Source organism: Falco rusticolus, chromosome 2, assembly GCF_015220075.1.
Source record: "Falco rusticolus isolate bFalRus1 chromosome 2, bFalRus1.pri, whole genome shotgun sequence".
Lineage (NCBI taxonomy): Eukaryota > Metazoa > Chordata > Aves > Falconiformes > Falconidae > Falco > Falco rusticolus.
Window position 1 is genome coordinate 79,278,324 of NC_051188.1, and position 15,637 is coordinate 79,293,960.

Consider the following 15,637-nt stretch of genomic DNA (forward strand, 5'->3'; position numbering starts at 1 on the left):
AACTTGTATACTTAAGTCTTTCAGAGTGAGGACACCAGTCCTTTACTGCACTTTGGAGGATCATACTTTGGTCATAGAAGTCCTCAGTGGAGAGCATGACATTTGTTTTATAGCTAACTCTGGAAAGCAGCAGCTGTTTAAGACATGTGACAAACCTATGCAGCAATTTAGGATTGTAAGTGGGAGAATCCAGACGCAATTCACTTCAGATGCCTCTCTGGCATTACTTGTATTTGAATTTGGCCAGCATACACTTCTTACAGAAGGTGCCGAGTAATTTGTAAGGGCTAAAGACCTTTTTTTTGTGAGTGCTAACAGAAAAAAATTAATGAAGATATTTTTTTCAGAAAATTTAGACTGCTGAAAAAAAAATAGATCATGAAGATAAATATTTCTATTTTGAAATTTAATTTCACTGACTCAAGTCCTCTTTTTAAAATTGTATTTATTTGTTAATAGGGTTTTAAAGTCAGATGGCATCCTCTGTACAGCCTACAGCCAGGGTCTCCCTGTTGCCTCCCTGTGCTGACGGTAGATGCAAATGGTGCACCTGAGGGATACAGCCTGACTAGACATCCTGGTGTATGCAGAAGGAGCACTAAAGTACACGTTCTCCTTAGACATAGCAGAAATGTTTCCAAAACAGAATGTATTTTGGTTTTTTTTTTTTGGTTTTGTGTTTTTTTTGTTTTGTTGAAATGTTCTCTACTCATTTTCCCATTTTCTGCAGAAACATTTTTCATTGGAAGTCTGTGCAAGTCTTAATTTCCCTTTTTCTTTTCTTCTTTTCTTCTCTCTCTTTTTTTTTTTTTTTTTTCTGCTGATGCACTTGGTATTTTATTTTCCAAGCCAGAAGAACAGCTCACAAGTGTCTCAACACTACATGGAGCTCTGGCTCTGCCCTCTGCCACAGGATCTGAACCATCCTGTTGACCCCACATGTTCTCCAGGCCCCAGCTCTCCAACCTTGTGAGTGTCAACACGGTGATTGCCTAACAGTGTTTTACAGAAGTGATATTACTGATATTCTGAACATACACATATGAGAGTTTGTGGTTCCAGCTGCCTTACGTCTGGCTCTTTCATCCACATGAAATTGCCTACAACACTGAAATTGCTCTTTCTTGTGGCAATGGGAAGTTTTCTTACTGACTTCTAGCACCTTGCTGAAGAGATGAAGAATAATGTTGATATCGTGCAACTTTCAACTCCATGGTTTTAAAGTGATGTGTTAAACGTATTTAAGTGCAGGTCTGAGCACACTGCTTCAGCTCCAAGAACTGTACCTGTGATTTTCCAAACTTTAGTGTCAGGTCCTCATAAAATATCATATTGTATTTATTTCTTTTCTTTGCAGGAGCCAAGTGATATTGCACTGAAGTTATTGTCCTGTGATGTAAAGCTGCAAGCACATCTATCTTTTGTGATTTACACAATGAAAAGAAAGGGATTTTGATTTCTCAATTTTCCTGATTCATGCCCTGCCTAGTAAGGTTCTTGTTTGCCTAGCATTGCTCTGGTTTATGTGATGCTGAAATTGCGATGAAATGAGGAGCACAATGAGAACAGCTAGTGAAACAGCTTAAATTCAGGAAAAAACATCAACATCAACATTTACTTTTTCTCCTAGTTTGTTTTCAAGATACAGAATGAAAGACCTACAAAATGGTATCACCTGATGTGTGGACAGAGTTTAAATTCAAGATACATGTACCTGACATTCGAGGTATGTAAATCCGGCTCCTATCTGTCAGATGTTCAAGGTGCGAGAGGGAATCAGTGCTCAGAAGGATAAACATGGATTAAACCAGCAATTTTGAAATGCATTTTTCTCAAAGTCAGGCGGGGGGGGGGGGGGGGCAAGCTGAGCAGGCAGGCTCCCCCAGGAGAGTGCAAAGTAGGAAGAAACTGCGAAAGCCCCAAAGGAGCCTCTTTGTTTCTGTTGCCAGTAGTTATCATCCACCTGCAAAAGGTAAAAAACCAGAGCACCTTTTCCCCTAATCCAAAAGCCTACATGCAAGGACAATCAAGTTCTACCACCTTGGAAACGAAGCGATAAGGAGGGCTTATCCACTGGTGCTACAATGGCCAGGATCACTATTATTTCTGTTCTCATCCTCTGGGCAGCCACACAGCAGGGTAGCGGGAATGAAATTACAGGTAAGCGATGCAAACCTGGTCAGAGGACCATGGCTGTTATGTAGGACAGCTTAGCTTGGGTGTGGGATATCTCTTTATTTGAAATATACTGACCAAGGTGGCCACTCTCTGGAGAACTGGCAATGTCTAAGCGACCATTTAAGAATCCTCTGTTTGTTTCTTAAACAAAGAAAATCTAACCAAGCCAAAATACAACCTTTGTCCCCAACTCGTCATCCCCAGGAAAAAGCCTTGTTATTTCCTTTGTGCTGGAAATGAATGAGTAGAATTACTGCTTTGTATTCAGTAATGTGTAAAATTGTATGAAAATAGTCTTTAAAATAAACTTTTGGAGGAAATTGTGTAGTAATGTACCTGGCAAATTCCTAGAGGTGCATAAAATGAAGCTGTGGAAGGCATGTTTACCTTTCATCTATAGTATGGGCTGTAATTTGGAAAAACCTAACCCAATTGCTAGGCTGTAACTGCTAAATTAAATCCTAATTTGCTCTTAATTTCTGGTTTGATTTATTCAGATGAGAAAAGACTGTGAATTTTGGCTGCTTTTTGTTTAATTTTTTTTTACTTAAATGGTTTTCCAAGTCTGAGTTAAAATACAAAGCATATTTCCTAAAGCCTTGCAGACTTTTCTGTTATTATCAGTCAAATTCAGAACTGAGAAGCAGGTTCTACAGTTTGAGATTCAGCAGAATACCCTTTCTACTGCCACTTAAAATGGTGTTGATTTAGAAAGAATTTGGAATACCCAGAAAAATCAAGCCCTTGATCCATTTTTCTTCATGTTTTGGAGCCTTCATCTTTGAAAGCTGAGTTTGAATTTGCCCTCCAGGAACCTGTTTGAACAGATTACTTTTAAGGTTATGTCAAGGCAAGAAGAAAGGGGTTTGTCTTTGGCTCTTGCTGTTCTCCAGCAAGAAAAGATTTTGCAGATCACAGCTCACAGTGGCTTTTTCTGGCACTTGAGCAGTGAAGTTTCCAGCATTGCGGCTAAGTCTCTGGCATAAATGCTATCAAGCATTTTTTATTGCTGATTACTTGATCATGCTCTCAATTCTGATTTGGGTTTGACCTTGAGTTATAAGCAGCCTGTTCCTGTGCAGACTTTCCTTTCAGCCTTTCCCCTCAGTAGTTGTTTCTATTAATAAATTATTTGCTTTAATTGTTTCTGCTCTTGCTTAAGATGATAAATGTTATACTTTCCCTGACAGTGCTGAAAGCTGGTGGTTGCTAAGATAAAAACCTGAAGTCCTGAGATGATAGGCATAATGTAGCCCTACTAATGTCAAGTGACTGCCTTCTACTTTGCAATTGACTTCAGCTTTGTGTTGCTGGAAACAACAGCCAGCGCAATTTAATTCCATTTGATGGTGCCATAATCGCAAAGATGGGAGTAATGAGAACAGAAAGCCAATTTGCTAAAAAGCCCAAATTGATCTAAGCCACATTGCTCAGCAGGAAACTGCTGTCAGCAAATAATTGAATTCTGAGTGTCAAAGCTTGTTTTAAACTGTATGGAAGTGGTGGGTGTTGGTAGGGTAGGTGGTGCTGCACCTTTCCCTGTCACCTTCAGTCTAACCTGTTCCAGTGAGGGTATCTTTTTGTACCACCATAGCCGTATCTGCAGCTTTCTCTCTTGGCTTTGGCAGCCTCATTCTATACCTAGTATCAATGTTTAAGTATGAAATATGATTTCATATCTGCTCTGACAGCTGTAGCTTCTAATTATAAACTGTCTAATTCTACACCATTTTATTCTCAGTTTCATACCTGTATTTATGTGGCACATTGCTGTAGAGCCTGAGCCAGCTCAGCTGACACTGGAATTTTTAGCTTTCCAGTGCTACGTCCTTGCTGCAGCCTCAGCTCTGCGTGGACAACATGGATCTTCAGTGCTCTTATTTACAACCTTACTTGGCTGTTCTCTTCCACTCCCTGCTTTGCTCTATCCATGGTAATTTGTGAGCTCAAGAGAAGTGGAGGGATCACAGTAACAAGGAACGAAGCTGAACTCTTCTTCTTCCTTACCTCCCCTACCCTCTCTAACCTAATTTTATGCTATAACAGTATGATTCTTTAATACAGTAGTTTCTTTTTCTTGTTTTCATAGAACAAAACTTGTCTTTCTCCTCCTACTTACCATGATCACCAACAGATGTTTGTGCACTTTCTCCACATGAAGACTAGATTCAAAATGACTTAGGTATTCTTTCCATTCCACTTTGGGTATTCAGTCATTCAGGTCCCAAAGTAATGAAAAAAAAAAAGCTGAAACAAGATATTTTTTTTCTTCACCCCCCCCCACCACCCCCCACCCCCCCGCCTACGTGCCTAGAAGCATTTGCTGGGGTAGGTATTCTTGGAGGACTCTTAACACATGGCAATGGAATGCTTGACAGCTACCAGTTTCTTGTGAGGCACTTTTGCCTGATGTGAAGTGGTAATTGATCAAATCCACTGGATAAAAAGCAGCCCTTAATCTCAGATTTCTGCTCTGGGACTCACATTTGTTCTCATATCCCCTCTCCCAGAGGCATGTCCTAAAGTTAAACAGGGGAGGGAGGCCACCTTGCTTTCTCTGGCTCACTTCACCTTCCTTTCCCTCCTGCACAGCCACCTATGTGCAACAGCTGGCTATGGGCTTTCATGGTCCTGGTCAGACCTCCATCCTGGCCACTGGGTGCTCTCCTGGGCCAGGCAGGGCATGGGTTTCAGCCCCTCAGCTTGACACAGACTGGGTGTCGTCCTGCCCCTCATGACCATCTCCTTTCATTCTCTTCTTAAGGATGAGCAGCCCTGTGGTTTTTTAGGAAAATTAAGACCTTTCAGCTCCTGTCTAGCTTCAGGTACCAGGCAGAGAGGTGACCTGCTTGAGGCTGAGGAGGAAGCAGCAGCAGGGAGTGGAATTTCCAGATGTTCTCTTACTCTCAATGTTTTCCTGTTGACGCACTCTAAGCAGCAGCACAGGGCTCCCTGGAGCCTGCTGGGAGATCTCCTGCTCTTACACTTGCCCTCTGTAGCATTCCCCTGCATCAAACTTTGCGTTGTGCTGCAGGAGGAAGGCACAGGTGGGTTAGGCATAGCAGGGCTGGACTCTCAGGGTGCCGATGCTCTCCCTGGGTATGGTCAAACACAGGTTATTTATGCTGGGGGTGGTCAATCCCAGCCACCTCTCCTTCTTTCTGCTCTTCCAAAGTGCCCTTGTCTGCAGGGAGGTGTCTGTGCCTCTGGAAACTGCACCAAGCAAATTTTTCTTCATGGCCTTTCAAACATCTAAGTCAGGGGATGTCTTTCGGGCTGTTCTTATTTAAGGAGTGGCTAGGATTAGGGCTGGAGGAAGACATTTCGGGTGATTTGGTTGAGACAGTTTGAGGGATGTATCATGGCTTATGGTATCCCATGCTTTCTTCTGGACTCTCCTTGCACTACAAACGGATTGTCCTGTTCAAAGCTTTTTGTACCAGTCCTGTTCAAATGGTGCATATATCTTTTAAACATGATAAAAGCACATGATTCCCAAGAACCTGACAGTTCTTTTTTTCTTGAATTGTTTTTACATTTTGTATTTTCAGGCAGGAGATAATTTGTACAAATATAAATATTATATAAGTTGTACAAAACAAAGGTAAGCTGTAATTATTTTAATTGTGTGCCTGTTGTGTATACTATGTTAGCTTCAGTCTGTCTGTTGACTGGCCCTGGTCCCCTCAGAGGTCTCAGAAGTAACAATCTTGCCATACTTGCATCTCTGCAGCTAATTCGTATTTATCCTTATAAAAGTTTCTTTTGCCTTGTCTAGAGGATGATACTAGAATTTTAATTCTGTCCCATCTGCTTCCCAAATGGGACACAGGGTGACACAGCCCCTCTGGCTTCTGTAACATCTCCTTAGGAGACAGCTTGCTGTCTGTGACATGATTGTAGGTTGCTTACTGCTAATTCTTGAATTCCATCTGGTTTTGTTGCGGTTGTTTGGTTTTGGGTTTCTTTGTATTGTTTGGGTTTTTTTCCTGCTCCTGCTCAAGTATTTCAGTTTTAAGTAAAGCATGTAACAAGTTTGCTCCTCATCATGGCTGCTTTCAGAACTCCAGAAACTGACTCCCATTCCCAGACCTGCGTGAAATTATGGTTAATGAACTTATCACTGACTTTGTTTAAATTGAAGGCGATGAACCACTGCAGCTCTCAAAAGGCCTGGTCTAATACAGTCTGCTACAAATACAGACAGGCAACATAGGAGCTCCAGGAATACCTTTTGTGTCAGATACCTGAAAGTCCTTCCCAATGATGTACGAGTACCCAGTTTTAGCCTAGGGCGATGTCTGAAGGGTGCCTCATTCCAGACATCTACTGTGACACACCTGCCCATGAGTTCCTCACCCTTTGTTCCGTTTATAGTCAGCAGAGATAGATGAACACTTTGGCAGCATGAGCCTGGAGTGGACATCTGAATTACTTGGATGACTCTGCCCTGGAAGTGCCTATTCTGCTCTACTGTTAATTTCTACTAATGTATATTAATTTCCTTTATACTTACTTGAGTTAAATTACCCTTTTTCTGCTTTGTACCTGAAGGTATGGAGAGCTCTTTGAATTTTCTGCCAATCTGCGTTCTTTTCTGACTGAAGTGTTGCCCATGACAGTCACAACTAATTCTTTTTTCTGTCTGTTTTCTAAAGTGACATTCTTCCTAACATCAGCCTTCCTAGAAACCATTCATCTGTGTTGGTTCTGTCACTGCTTTCTCATAATGGTATTTTTAATGAGATACTGCAGGGAACTTATGCTCTGGGGTGACAACTTAGTGCTGATCCCTTTCTTTCCTGTTTGTTTTTTTTCCCCCCCCTTCCCTAGAAAAAGGCCTCTCTTTGCTAGGGTACCATCTGTGCAACTATAGCCTGACCAAAACTGTGTTTAAAATGGTTGCCTACCAAAAGTCCTATGAGAAAAACACTTCCTGTGGAGGATGGATACCGTGGATGGTGTGTCCCCGGACGTACTACAAGACGCAGTATCATACCGTTGAAGTCCCTGAAACCATCACTCTTACAGATTGCTGTGAAGGATACGAACAAGTTGGACTCTACTGCTCTTTAGGTAAGTTTTAGTCAGATTACCAGTTCAAATAAATGCTTCTGGTAGAAGAGGATTCACTTAAACTGAGGCATGTAAAGGCTTAATTTGGTTCTGGACAATAGGTTCCTGTTCATGGAAATCTGTGAGTCTGCAAAAATCTACAGTGAACTTGGTCCAACATGGTAAGGAGTAGACATGAAAGACTAATGATCCTTGCTCTTTGCCACCCCTAATTGAAAAGTCACTAAAGTTCCAGGTAAGCATGAAGGCAGCACCTGCTCAGTACCCCTGCAAAGGCTAATTACTCGTCACGGTTCAGGCCAATATCCATGGCCAAGTAGCCTTGCCTGATGCTGTACCTGCTCTGAGCGTACTTGCATTTACAGTAGGAGCTTTCTCCTCAAAAGTGATTCAGGATGCACTTAGGATAACAACTCCTTTGATATGGAGCAGGGTCAGTTTCCAGGATACAAACTCAATTTTGATGTTAATTTAAAAAACCTGTTGCCTCAGAGCAAGTTGGTACTAACTGCCTTCCAGGGAGGTCTGGAAACTCATGAACATTTTGGTGGATCTAATCTAACTTCTGAGTTTCAAAGACTCTGCTCCAGAAGACATAAATCATCTTTGACTCAAGAGGAAGATTTTTTCCCTCCCACATCAAGGCTACCACTTGTCAACAAGAAAACCCCTATGTTAGCAGAATTTGAGATGTAGATGGAAGGGGTTCCTTGGGTAAAAGTAACTTCTTTTTGTTTAATGGATAAAGACATGCTTTTAAGATGAATAGGCATCTTGGATTAGCTAGGCCAGCACTGGACTGTTTCAGCATCCAGAAAAGTTCTGCAGGACAAAAATTTGTCTCCTATTTTCAGTATGATACTGCATATTCTCCGTTTTCCCTTTTATAAAATTATGTTCCTGGGAATTTACATAGTGAACAACACTGTAACAGAATATTGAAAAGAAAAGGTTCTACTGCAGCCCTGGCTCTTGCTTTGGGTCATAAGACTTAAGTGACTCAGATTGTGGGAATGTCCCCGAACCTGCTCCTGCCTTGGACGATATAACATGACATGAGAGGATATGAGCCATAAGTCTTGTCATGGGATCTGCTGAGAACTGTGTGTTCATCCTAATTCTAAGTTGCTTCAGAGCATTGGAATATTAACCTCCAGATAATTTTTGCTAGGTTTTTTTCTCAAAAGTTACCAGTAGAATATTGTGTCTAGCAGGAAAATGCTTTTAACAGAAAGATGGAAACACAGAAGTGGTCATTGTGTTGCACTTGTTCTTAAAATTATTTGCTAAAGAAGAGAAATGAAAGCATAATTAGATACACATAATTCTTAATTTATTGTATCCTGCCATTGTTTGACTCTGTGGCTGTTGTGGAGTGTCAGCCAGTGCAAAACTTGACCTGCAGGTTATGGTGTGTCCAGGCAGTCTTCTCAGATGGGCAGAGGACCTGCTGTTGATCATCTGTACTTTCCAAGCATCAGTTCCACATGGGAAAATCTCCAGTAGATCTAATTATAGTTGAAAAGTTACTTCAGTAAGGTATTTTTGATAAATATGCATATGCATACATGTGTGCACATACTTATCAAATTACAAGACTGAGAAGCAATTGGAGAAAATTGCTTTTTTAATTCTGTAGTACAAGGAAATAGCTGTGTGAGCTAAACATTGAAGAGTCACTGGCTAGTTCTAGTTGTCTCTATTTGCACAAGAAACTATGAGTGATCATGATTTTCAAGGTGTTTCAGAACCTCTGAAAATCAAGACCATCTTCTTGGGTGGAAAAGAAAGGCAGCCTGGTAAGACTTTAAATATTTTTTCTCAGTATAATTCTATGCCTTTTAAAAGCATCTCTAGGGATATTTTAGGCTTGAGAGCTCTTGATGAGCTTATTTCATCTAACATTAACAAATCTGTAAATCTCTTGTAAAGCTTAGCTACAGAATTTCTACTCTGCCCTTGCCACATTGTTGATAGGCACTCCTGGCAAGTTTGCCCATGAAATACTGTGGTCACCTTGACTCTTTTTTCCTGTCAAAGTTAAATTGGGAATATTTTAAACCATAAAAGGATTTGTATGGCTTCTAGGTGATTTCTGTGTTTACATTATTCCGGTATCTTTGCTTTTCAGGGCATTAGTCATAAACTCGGTGAATGGTAATGCACTGTCTAGACACAGTCTTAAATAAATGATGAGAAGAGAAACTGGAAATGCTGAAATTACTGCACAGCACACTGTTGAACTACTGTTATTTTCTTCTTTGACGTTATCCATGCTGGCATGCTCTCCATCCTGCTAGGAGTGGAAAGGTCTCCATGACCTTTCACAGCAACCTGCTCCTGGCCACACCCTTTCTTTCTAGAAGGAAACATTTACCCCTGCCAGGGATATGGCAGGTCCTGCTTTTCTTATTTTTTTACTGTTGGGAAAAAATGTTTAGATCATTAGTCAGATTGTTCTGGGAGTTCTCACTAGTTGCCAGTCAATCACTTGAGGATAGTATTACACATGCACACACAAACAACTTTAACATTTTAAAATAAAATAAAAAAAATTAAGTATCTAAAAGTTAGGACGTGCTAGAATTAATTCTAAAGTTTGAATTAAATAAAACAACCTTTGTTTCCTCTCTTTGTGCCTATGCATGCCGAGTAGTAAACTCTTCTGATTACCTGATGCAGTGCTGCCTTGCCCGAGGACCACATTTCCCTGAGGCGCTCAGGGATGATGGAACCCCTCTAAGGAGCTCCTCAGCAGTGTGCCACCCTGGCCTCTGCGTTCCCTGTGTGGTGCAGTGCCCTGCCGCGCCTCTCTCTGAATACAGAATTATTTATCACCTCTTGAGGTGAATCCTGGGGCAATTCACAGACAGCGATTTGTCTTCCTGAAGCCTGTGGGAAGGGAAGGAGGTTCTCTGTTCTTCAGAGCTGGGCAGCCGAACTGCAGAGAAAATGAGATCAAACCATTTTGTGTGCCCACTCTAAGACACCTAGGGCGTGGTTTTAATTTTTTCTTAAATTTATTTTGATTTTGATTTTCAGAGTGCTTAGTGCTGCCTCTAACAGTTTGTGTGGTTGGAGTGTAGAGCCCCATGTCCTTGATGGTGACTGTGAGCAGCCCCCCAGTTGCTAAGCAGGTCCCAGGGCTGCTGGTCATGTTCCTGGACCTGTGAAACCCACGGCTCTGAAAGGTTGTTTTCAGTTTGTTGTGCAAAACTTCCCCAGCATCTTGCAGGGTATTTTTTTTAAGGTAAAGACAGGGTCCAATTCTCCAGGCTTGTTTCCAGCTGCTTGAAGCACTGGTAGGGTTACTTGGGTTACTTCTCCCTGTGACCGGTTAGCTGCCTGCCTTCTACCTTATTGCGTAAGATGAAACCAGAGAGATTCCTTATCTGCCATCTAACCCTGCTTGATCCCCAGCTAGGGAGCAAAAGAGTGCATCAGCATGTAATGAAGGCTGTTTCTTTTAAGCAGACATATACAAAAAATACCTTGAAACAAGAAGCCCCCAAAACTTTAATCCTGGAGTTTCTTAACTTGAGAGTGCTTGATTTGCAATGTTAAGGCCACACTCTAATCAGAGTATGCTTTGTGTGCATAACTCCCTAAGGTTTTCAGAAAACAACTGTAAAATAACACCACCCCCCCACCCCCACCCCCCATATTTATTTTAGGTGCCCAGGTAGCTCCTCCGCAGGGCTGGGACCTTTCAGAGCCTGCATGCAGATGTTTGTTTGCTGAGCCCAACCAGAGCAGTGGTGAGCAGTGGCACAGCTGCCCCTCCTTGCATGGGCTGTCACCAGAAAGCCATGGGACAGCAGCGTCACCGCATGGGGCATGTGGGCAGCATTGCAGCGTCAGCCTGGGTGGGAAGGTGCCAAGATGCCCTACGGGACCTCACCCACAAGCAGATGTCTCTGGCTGCCCTGTAGTTTGGGTCTTTTGTGTGCCCTCAGCAGCTGCAGAAATGGGATTACAGGTGTCGGAGGGTATGTCCCTGCCCATTCCTCATGGTGCCTGCTTATGGACTCCTGTCTGGGAGTTGCCCCTGTGTGAGCCCACCGAAGCTGTCTGCCTTCACACCCCCACACTGACAAATTCCAGAAGTTCACACCCATTTGGGTAAAGTGTGTGCTTCTACCCATTTCATTACTGTGGCTCTGGTGGATATCAGCTCCACTTTCACCTTACCCTCTGCCTCTGGGATTTTGTAAACCTTGATCAGCCTACTTCTCTCCACAGCAAAAAATCCCAACCTTTTTAGTAGTCTTTCCTTGCAAGTTATCTGCTCCATTCAGTTACACACCTCGTGCCTTTCTTGACCACATTAGCCCCAGGGGGAGCAGGGGTATCTACGGCCACGTCCGAGCTGTGGGTTCACCATGGGTCCCTGATGGCCCTCCACTGACTGCCGGTGTGAGCACCGACAGGGCAGAGCGTGGCCACGTCACGGTGCTGCCGGCAGGATGAACCCCTTGGAAGTGGCAGTGCCTATATTTCATTAAGTTTCTCCTGAGCATGCACAGACTGATTTTGTGCTTTGAAGGCCATGTTCCTCCATCATCCAACAGCTCCTTCCTTGCCGAATTTCAGTCCATGGCTCCTGAATATGTTCTAGTGAATGATATGGCTTTTCGTAGGGAGGGGTGTTAAATATTTGTCAGATGCGGAAACAGCACATCCTGACGCTGCTCTCCATCCTGATTAACTCCCGGCCAGGCAGTCAGGATGGACAATACCCATCTGAGCAAGCAGAGTCTAGCAGTGCTCAAAGACCCTGAAAACAGGGTAATATGATGAAAACTGCTGTTCTGCCTTTGTAATAGGTTTTGCCAGGAGCTCTTTCTATAATCTCATAGATTTGTCTCCACCTCCTGATGCCTGGGATGAATGCAGGATTTTGGTCCCTGTGTCTGTCACACCCTCTGGATGAAACCTGTCCCCTCCAGGTGGAAGGAGGGAGAGGAAGGGGGTTATGGCTGAGCTTGTGGTGTCCCTCAGCATCTATGTCCTGGGGGATCCCCCCATCCTGTGGTCACAGCAGACACAGTGGCTCTCATGGGCATGCTGGTAACTGACCTTTTGTTGCTAAGCGCTGGGTGCTGCATTTCTTCTGCTGTATGTTTATGCAAATAACAAAGGAGAAAAGCCTATACTTTATCCAGCTGACAGAGGAGTTAGCTGGCTTGCTCCCCAGTGCTGGCAGTGTTGCTCGGTAGGTGACTGTCCCCAAGGTGATTGAAGTGGAGAGTATAAATCGAATTTTCAAAGTGCATCTGGTACAATTAGGCAGAAATGTGATGTGAATCCATCTCTGTTTCTGCTGATCCGAAAATTATGACCTTTTGATTTTTGGCAAATGGCTAGCATGGCCATTGATTCAGTAGTGTTTTCTGAGATTGCATGTGACTCATTAAACCTTTTACACTGCAGTTAAACATGCCAAAAAAAGAAAGACCTAGGTGCAAAAAAGGCTGCTTTGAACCTCAAACCTGCTTGAACTGTACCTGAATCTCAGAGCTGGGGGCATTTGCATGCTTGGGTCCAGCTTACCAAGATCCACCTGGTTTGAATAGTAAGGATCACTGGTGACCTACTAATGCAGGGAAATCCCTTGGCGCTCATGTTTGTGCAGGCTCCCAGTGTGAGAGGCTGCTTAGCCTCCCTGCACAGGAGGCCAGGATGGAGCAATCATGTGAGACTGGGAATGTGTGGGAGACTCATCTAAGGGCAACTGAGGCTGTTTCACACCTTACTGTGGCTTTAGACTAGAAATCAGGAAGAGGTTTTCTAGCAGTAGGACCCATTTGGGGGAATGACCCGTAGTGCCAGCCCCAGAGACAGTAGCAGAGGTTCCTGCTGGGAAGCAGAACAGGACTACTGGGACTTTCTGGACCCAGAAGTAACTTGAGTAAGATTGCACAAGGCTGGATTTTTTTTTCTTTGCTTGTCTTCCTACTGTAAACCTTGGTCTACAACTCTAAATGAACTTTGGAGGCAGTATTGGTCCTGGGGAAGACTAAGGAGGGCAAGGGTCCTTGGTTCGCAGGCATGCAGGGGCCCACACTAGGTAGGCTGCATTAGGCAGCAGAAAAAATCCGGCTCCCTGTAAGGCAGCCAGCCATCCTTTGGGGCTGGGAGTGGGGGTAGTTTCCTAATTTGCTGCCCAGAGCTCCTGTGGGTCTAACACCAACCTGAAAGATGCTCACAGCACTGTTAAAGCATGTGCTCAGTGACTGTGTGCACACAAAGTATACACACACGTTGTATCAAATACTATAAAAATCAGTGTGGGAAAGTGCTGTCCCATGTATTCTGCATGCAAATCTTTTAAAATACACGTGCAAGTAACCTGTGTGCTGCTGAGAGATCTCAATTCAGTGCCTTCCCTGTTCTCCAGCTTGTGGGATTTGGCAGATTTTTCAGTGGAGGTGTGGACTCCTGTCATTAAATTATGCTTACTTTTCTTAATTACCTTTCAGAGACCCTTGACAAGCACACTGTGGGCCCCCAAAAAGACACAGACCATAGTCTTAAAACCACTGGTCTTAACAGTCTATTTCTTTTTGCAAATATGACTGTATGTCCAGTTGCAGAAGTGGCTGAGAATTATACATGTTGAGTTTTGTATGCCATATTTTGAGCCCAGTCCCTGGATTGTAGATTGAGCTTGGGATCTGGAGTACTAAAAATGAGATTTGTTAAGGAGTGGGCTGAAAAGCTGAGGCTCTCTGCTTGCAATAGCCTCTACTCTTCCACGGACTGGCAGAGAGGGAGACCTGGAATGTGCATGTGGCAGCAAGTTACATAGATTTAGGCTAAATCTTAATTAATCAAGACCATTTGCCTGTTTAAGAAGGTTACTTTGCTGAGGCCAAAAGTCCTCGATTCAATATTCCCTTCTGCTTCTTGGAAACCTCAGATTTACTATTATTCAGAGTCTTGGGATAATGGAAATTGTAAACCCACAGAAATGATGGTTCATGATAGATTTATAGTTTGCTATGGACCTTTCATTTGCTATGGATTTTATCATGCTGAGTGTGGTTTTCCTGCACAACAACCTGTTTCTGTTGCAACAATCATTTTTATTTTTCTCCTGGCTGGCCTTAATTGATCAGTAATGGATCAAGAGTTTGTAGGTGCAAAATGAATGGAAAAGAGAAATCTTTTAGGTTGATTGGGAAGACCAGAGCTGAGCCTTACTTAGAGTTACGTTTGAGAGCATGGATGAAAGTAATGTTCGTAGAGCTTAGAAGTATTTTCTGTTTTCCTCCGGAGAAGGGTACGTGGGGGCATTGAGCCAGGACCACTGTCTGCCCCTGGCTTGGGAAGCAGTAACCTTCTGCCTTAGCTGCGCCCTCAGGGCTGCCTGGCGTGGGCTGCTGGCCTCCCAGGGCGGCTGGCTGATGCGGAGCAAGTGCTGCCAGGCTGCAGACCGCGGGCTCGGGTCTGCTCTGCTGTCCCTCTGTGCAACCCCCTTAACTGTACCTGAGAACAGCATTGTGCCTCCACTCTCATGTGACATCTTCAATCACTATAACTAAAGGTTAACTTTGTCACAACCAAAGGTTAAATAAAACCTCCCGATTTCTAGCCCAGACATTACCTGTTTCTTTTGATCATTATATATTCTTTGGATTAGTCATAGCTGGCATCAGGCACATTTTCTGTTTTGCAGTGCTTCAGTACCTCCACATTTAGAAACTTATCTATCTATCCATCCACCCATAATTATTAATGGAAAATTATAAATTCAAAATTTCTGTAACAAGAATGTCATGAACAAGAGAAAATTCTGAGAATATTTACACTCTTAAAATGAAATAATGGTATTTTAGGCTCCTATTTTCTCCACACGAAAACCTTAGAACAGATGTGCTTCTAAAATGAGGAGGAGGTGTTTGCTAAAATTAAATAGCACAATTTTTTGGAAACTATTTTCTGTATTTTTGTTCTCAGAAATGTTTTTGTTACTTAGCACTCAATAGATCCAGTGTATTTGCCTCAAGACCTGGTATTTGTCCAATGGAGAATATGGAAACATGTGATTATCCTTGCACGTTTGATACTGAATGTCCAGGGCTTAAAAAATGCTGCAACTCATCCAAAGGAGCAGGCTGTGTGGATCCAATGCCAGAGGGTATGTTACTGATAAATTTAAGACTGCTTCTAATAGAAATATGCTTAGTTTTTCCTTCTGAGGGTGGGAATGGGCAGGAAAACTGTTACCATAGCTCTTTAGAAAACAAATATGGGAATCTGCTCTGGATCAATTCCAGGATACTCGGCTTCAGCACTTGCACCCATGAGAACTAAACGGTGCGTGAATACTGCAGGTACTTTCCTTGGCTGCTTCTCCTTCACTGGTGCTGCTGCCTGC

The 15,637-nt window shown here is 43.0% G+C and overlaps 1 protein-coding gene across 1 annotated transcript in view; it reads left to right on the plus strand.

Moving 5' to 3' along the window:
• Positions 1-811: 811 nt before the first annotated feature.
• Positions 812-15,637, plus strand: part of UMODL1 (uromodulin like 1) — a 57,737-nt gene continuing 42,911 nt past the window's right edge. Inside the window, exons 1-4 of the mRNA XM_037377974.1 lie at positions 812-969; positions 1,358-1,726; positions 7,012-7,254; positions 15,236-15,397. Coding sequence (XP_037233871.1) covers positions 1,666-1,726; positions 7,012-7,254; positions 15,236-15,397 — 466 coding nt within the window. The 5' untranslated portion in view covers positions 812-969; positions 1,358-1,665. The remainder of the gene's footprint in view (positions 970-1,357; positions 1,727-7,011; positions 7,255-15,235; positions 15,398-15,637) is intronic.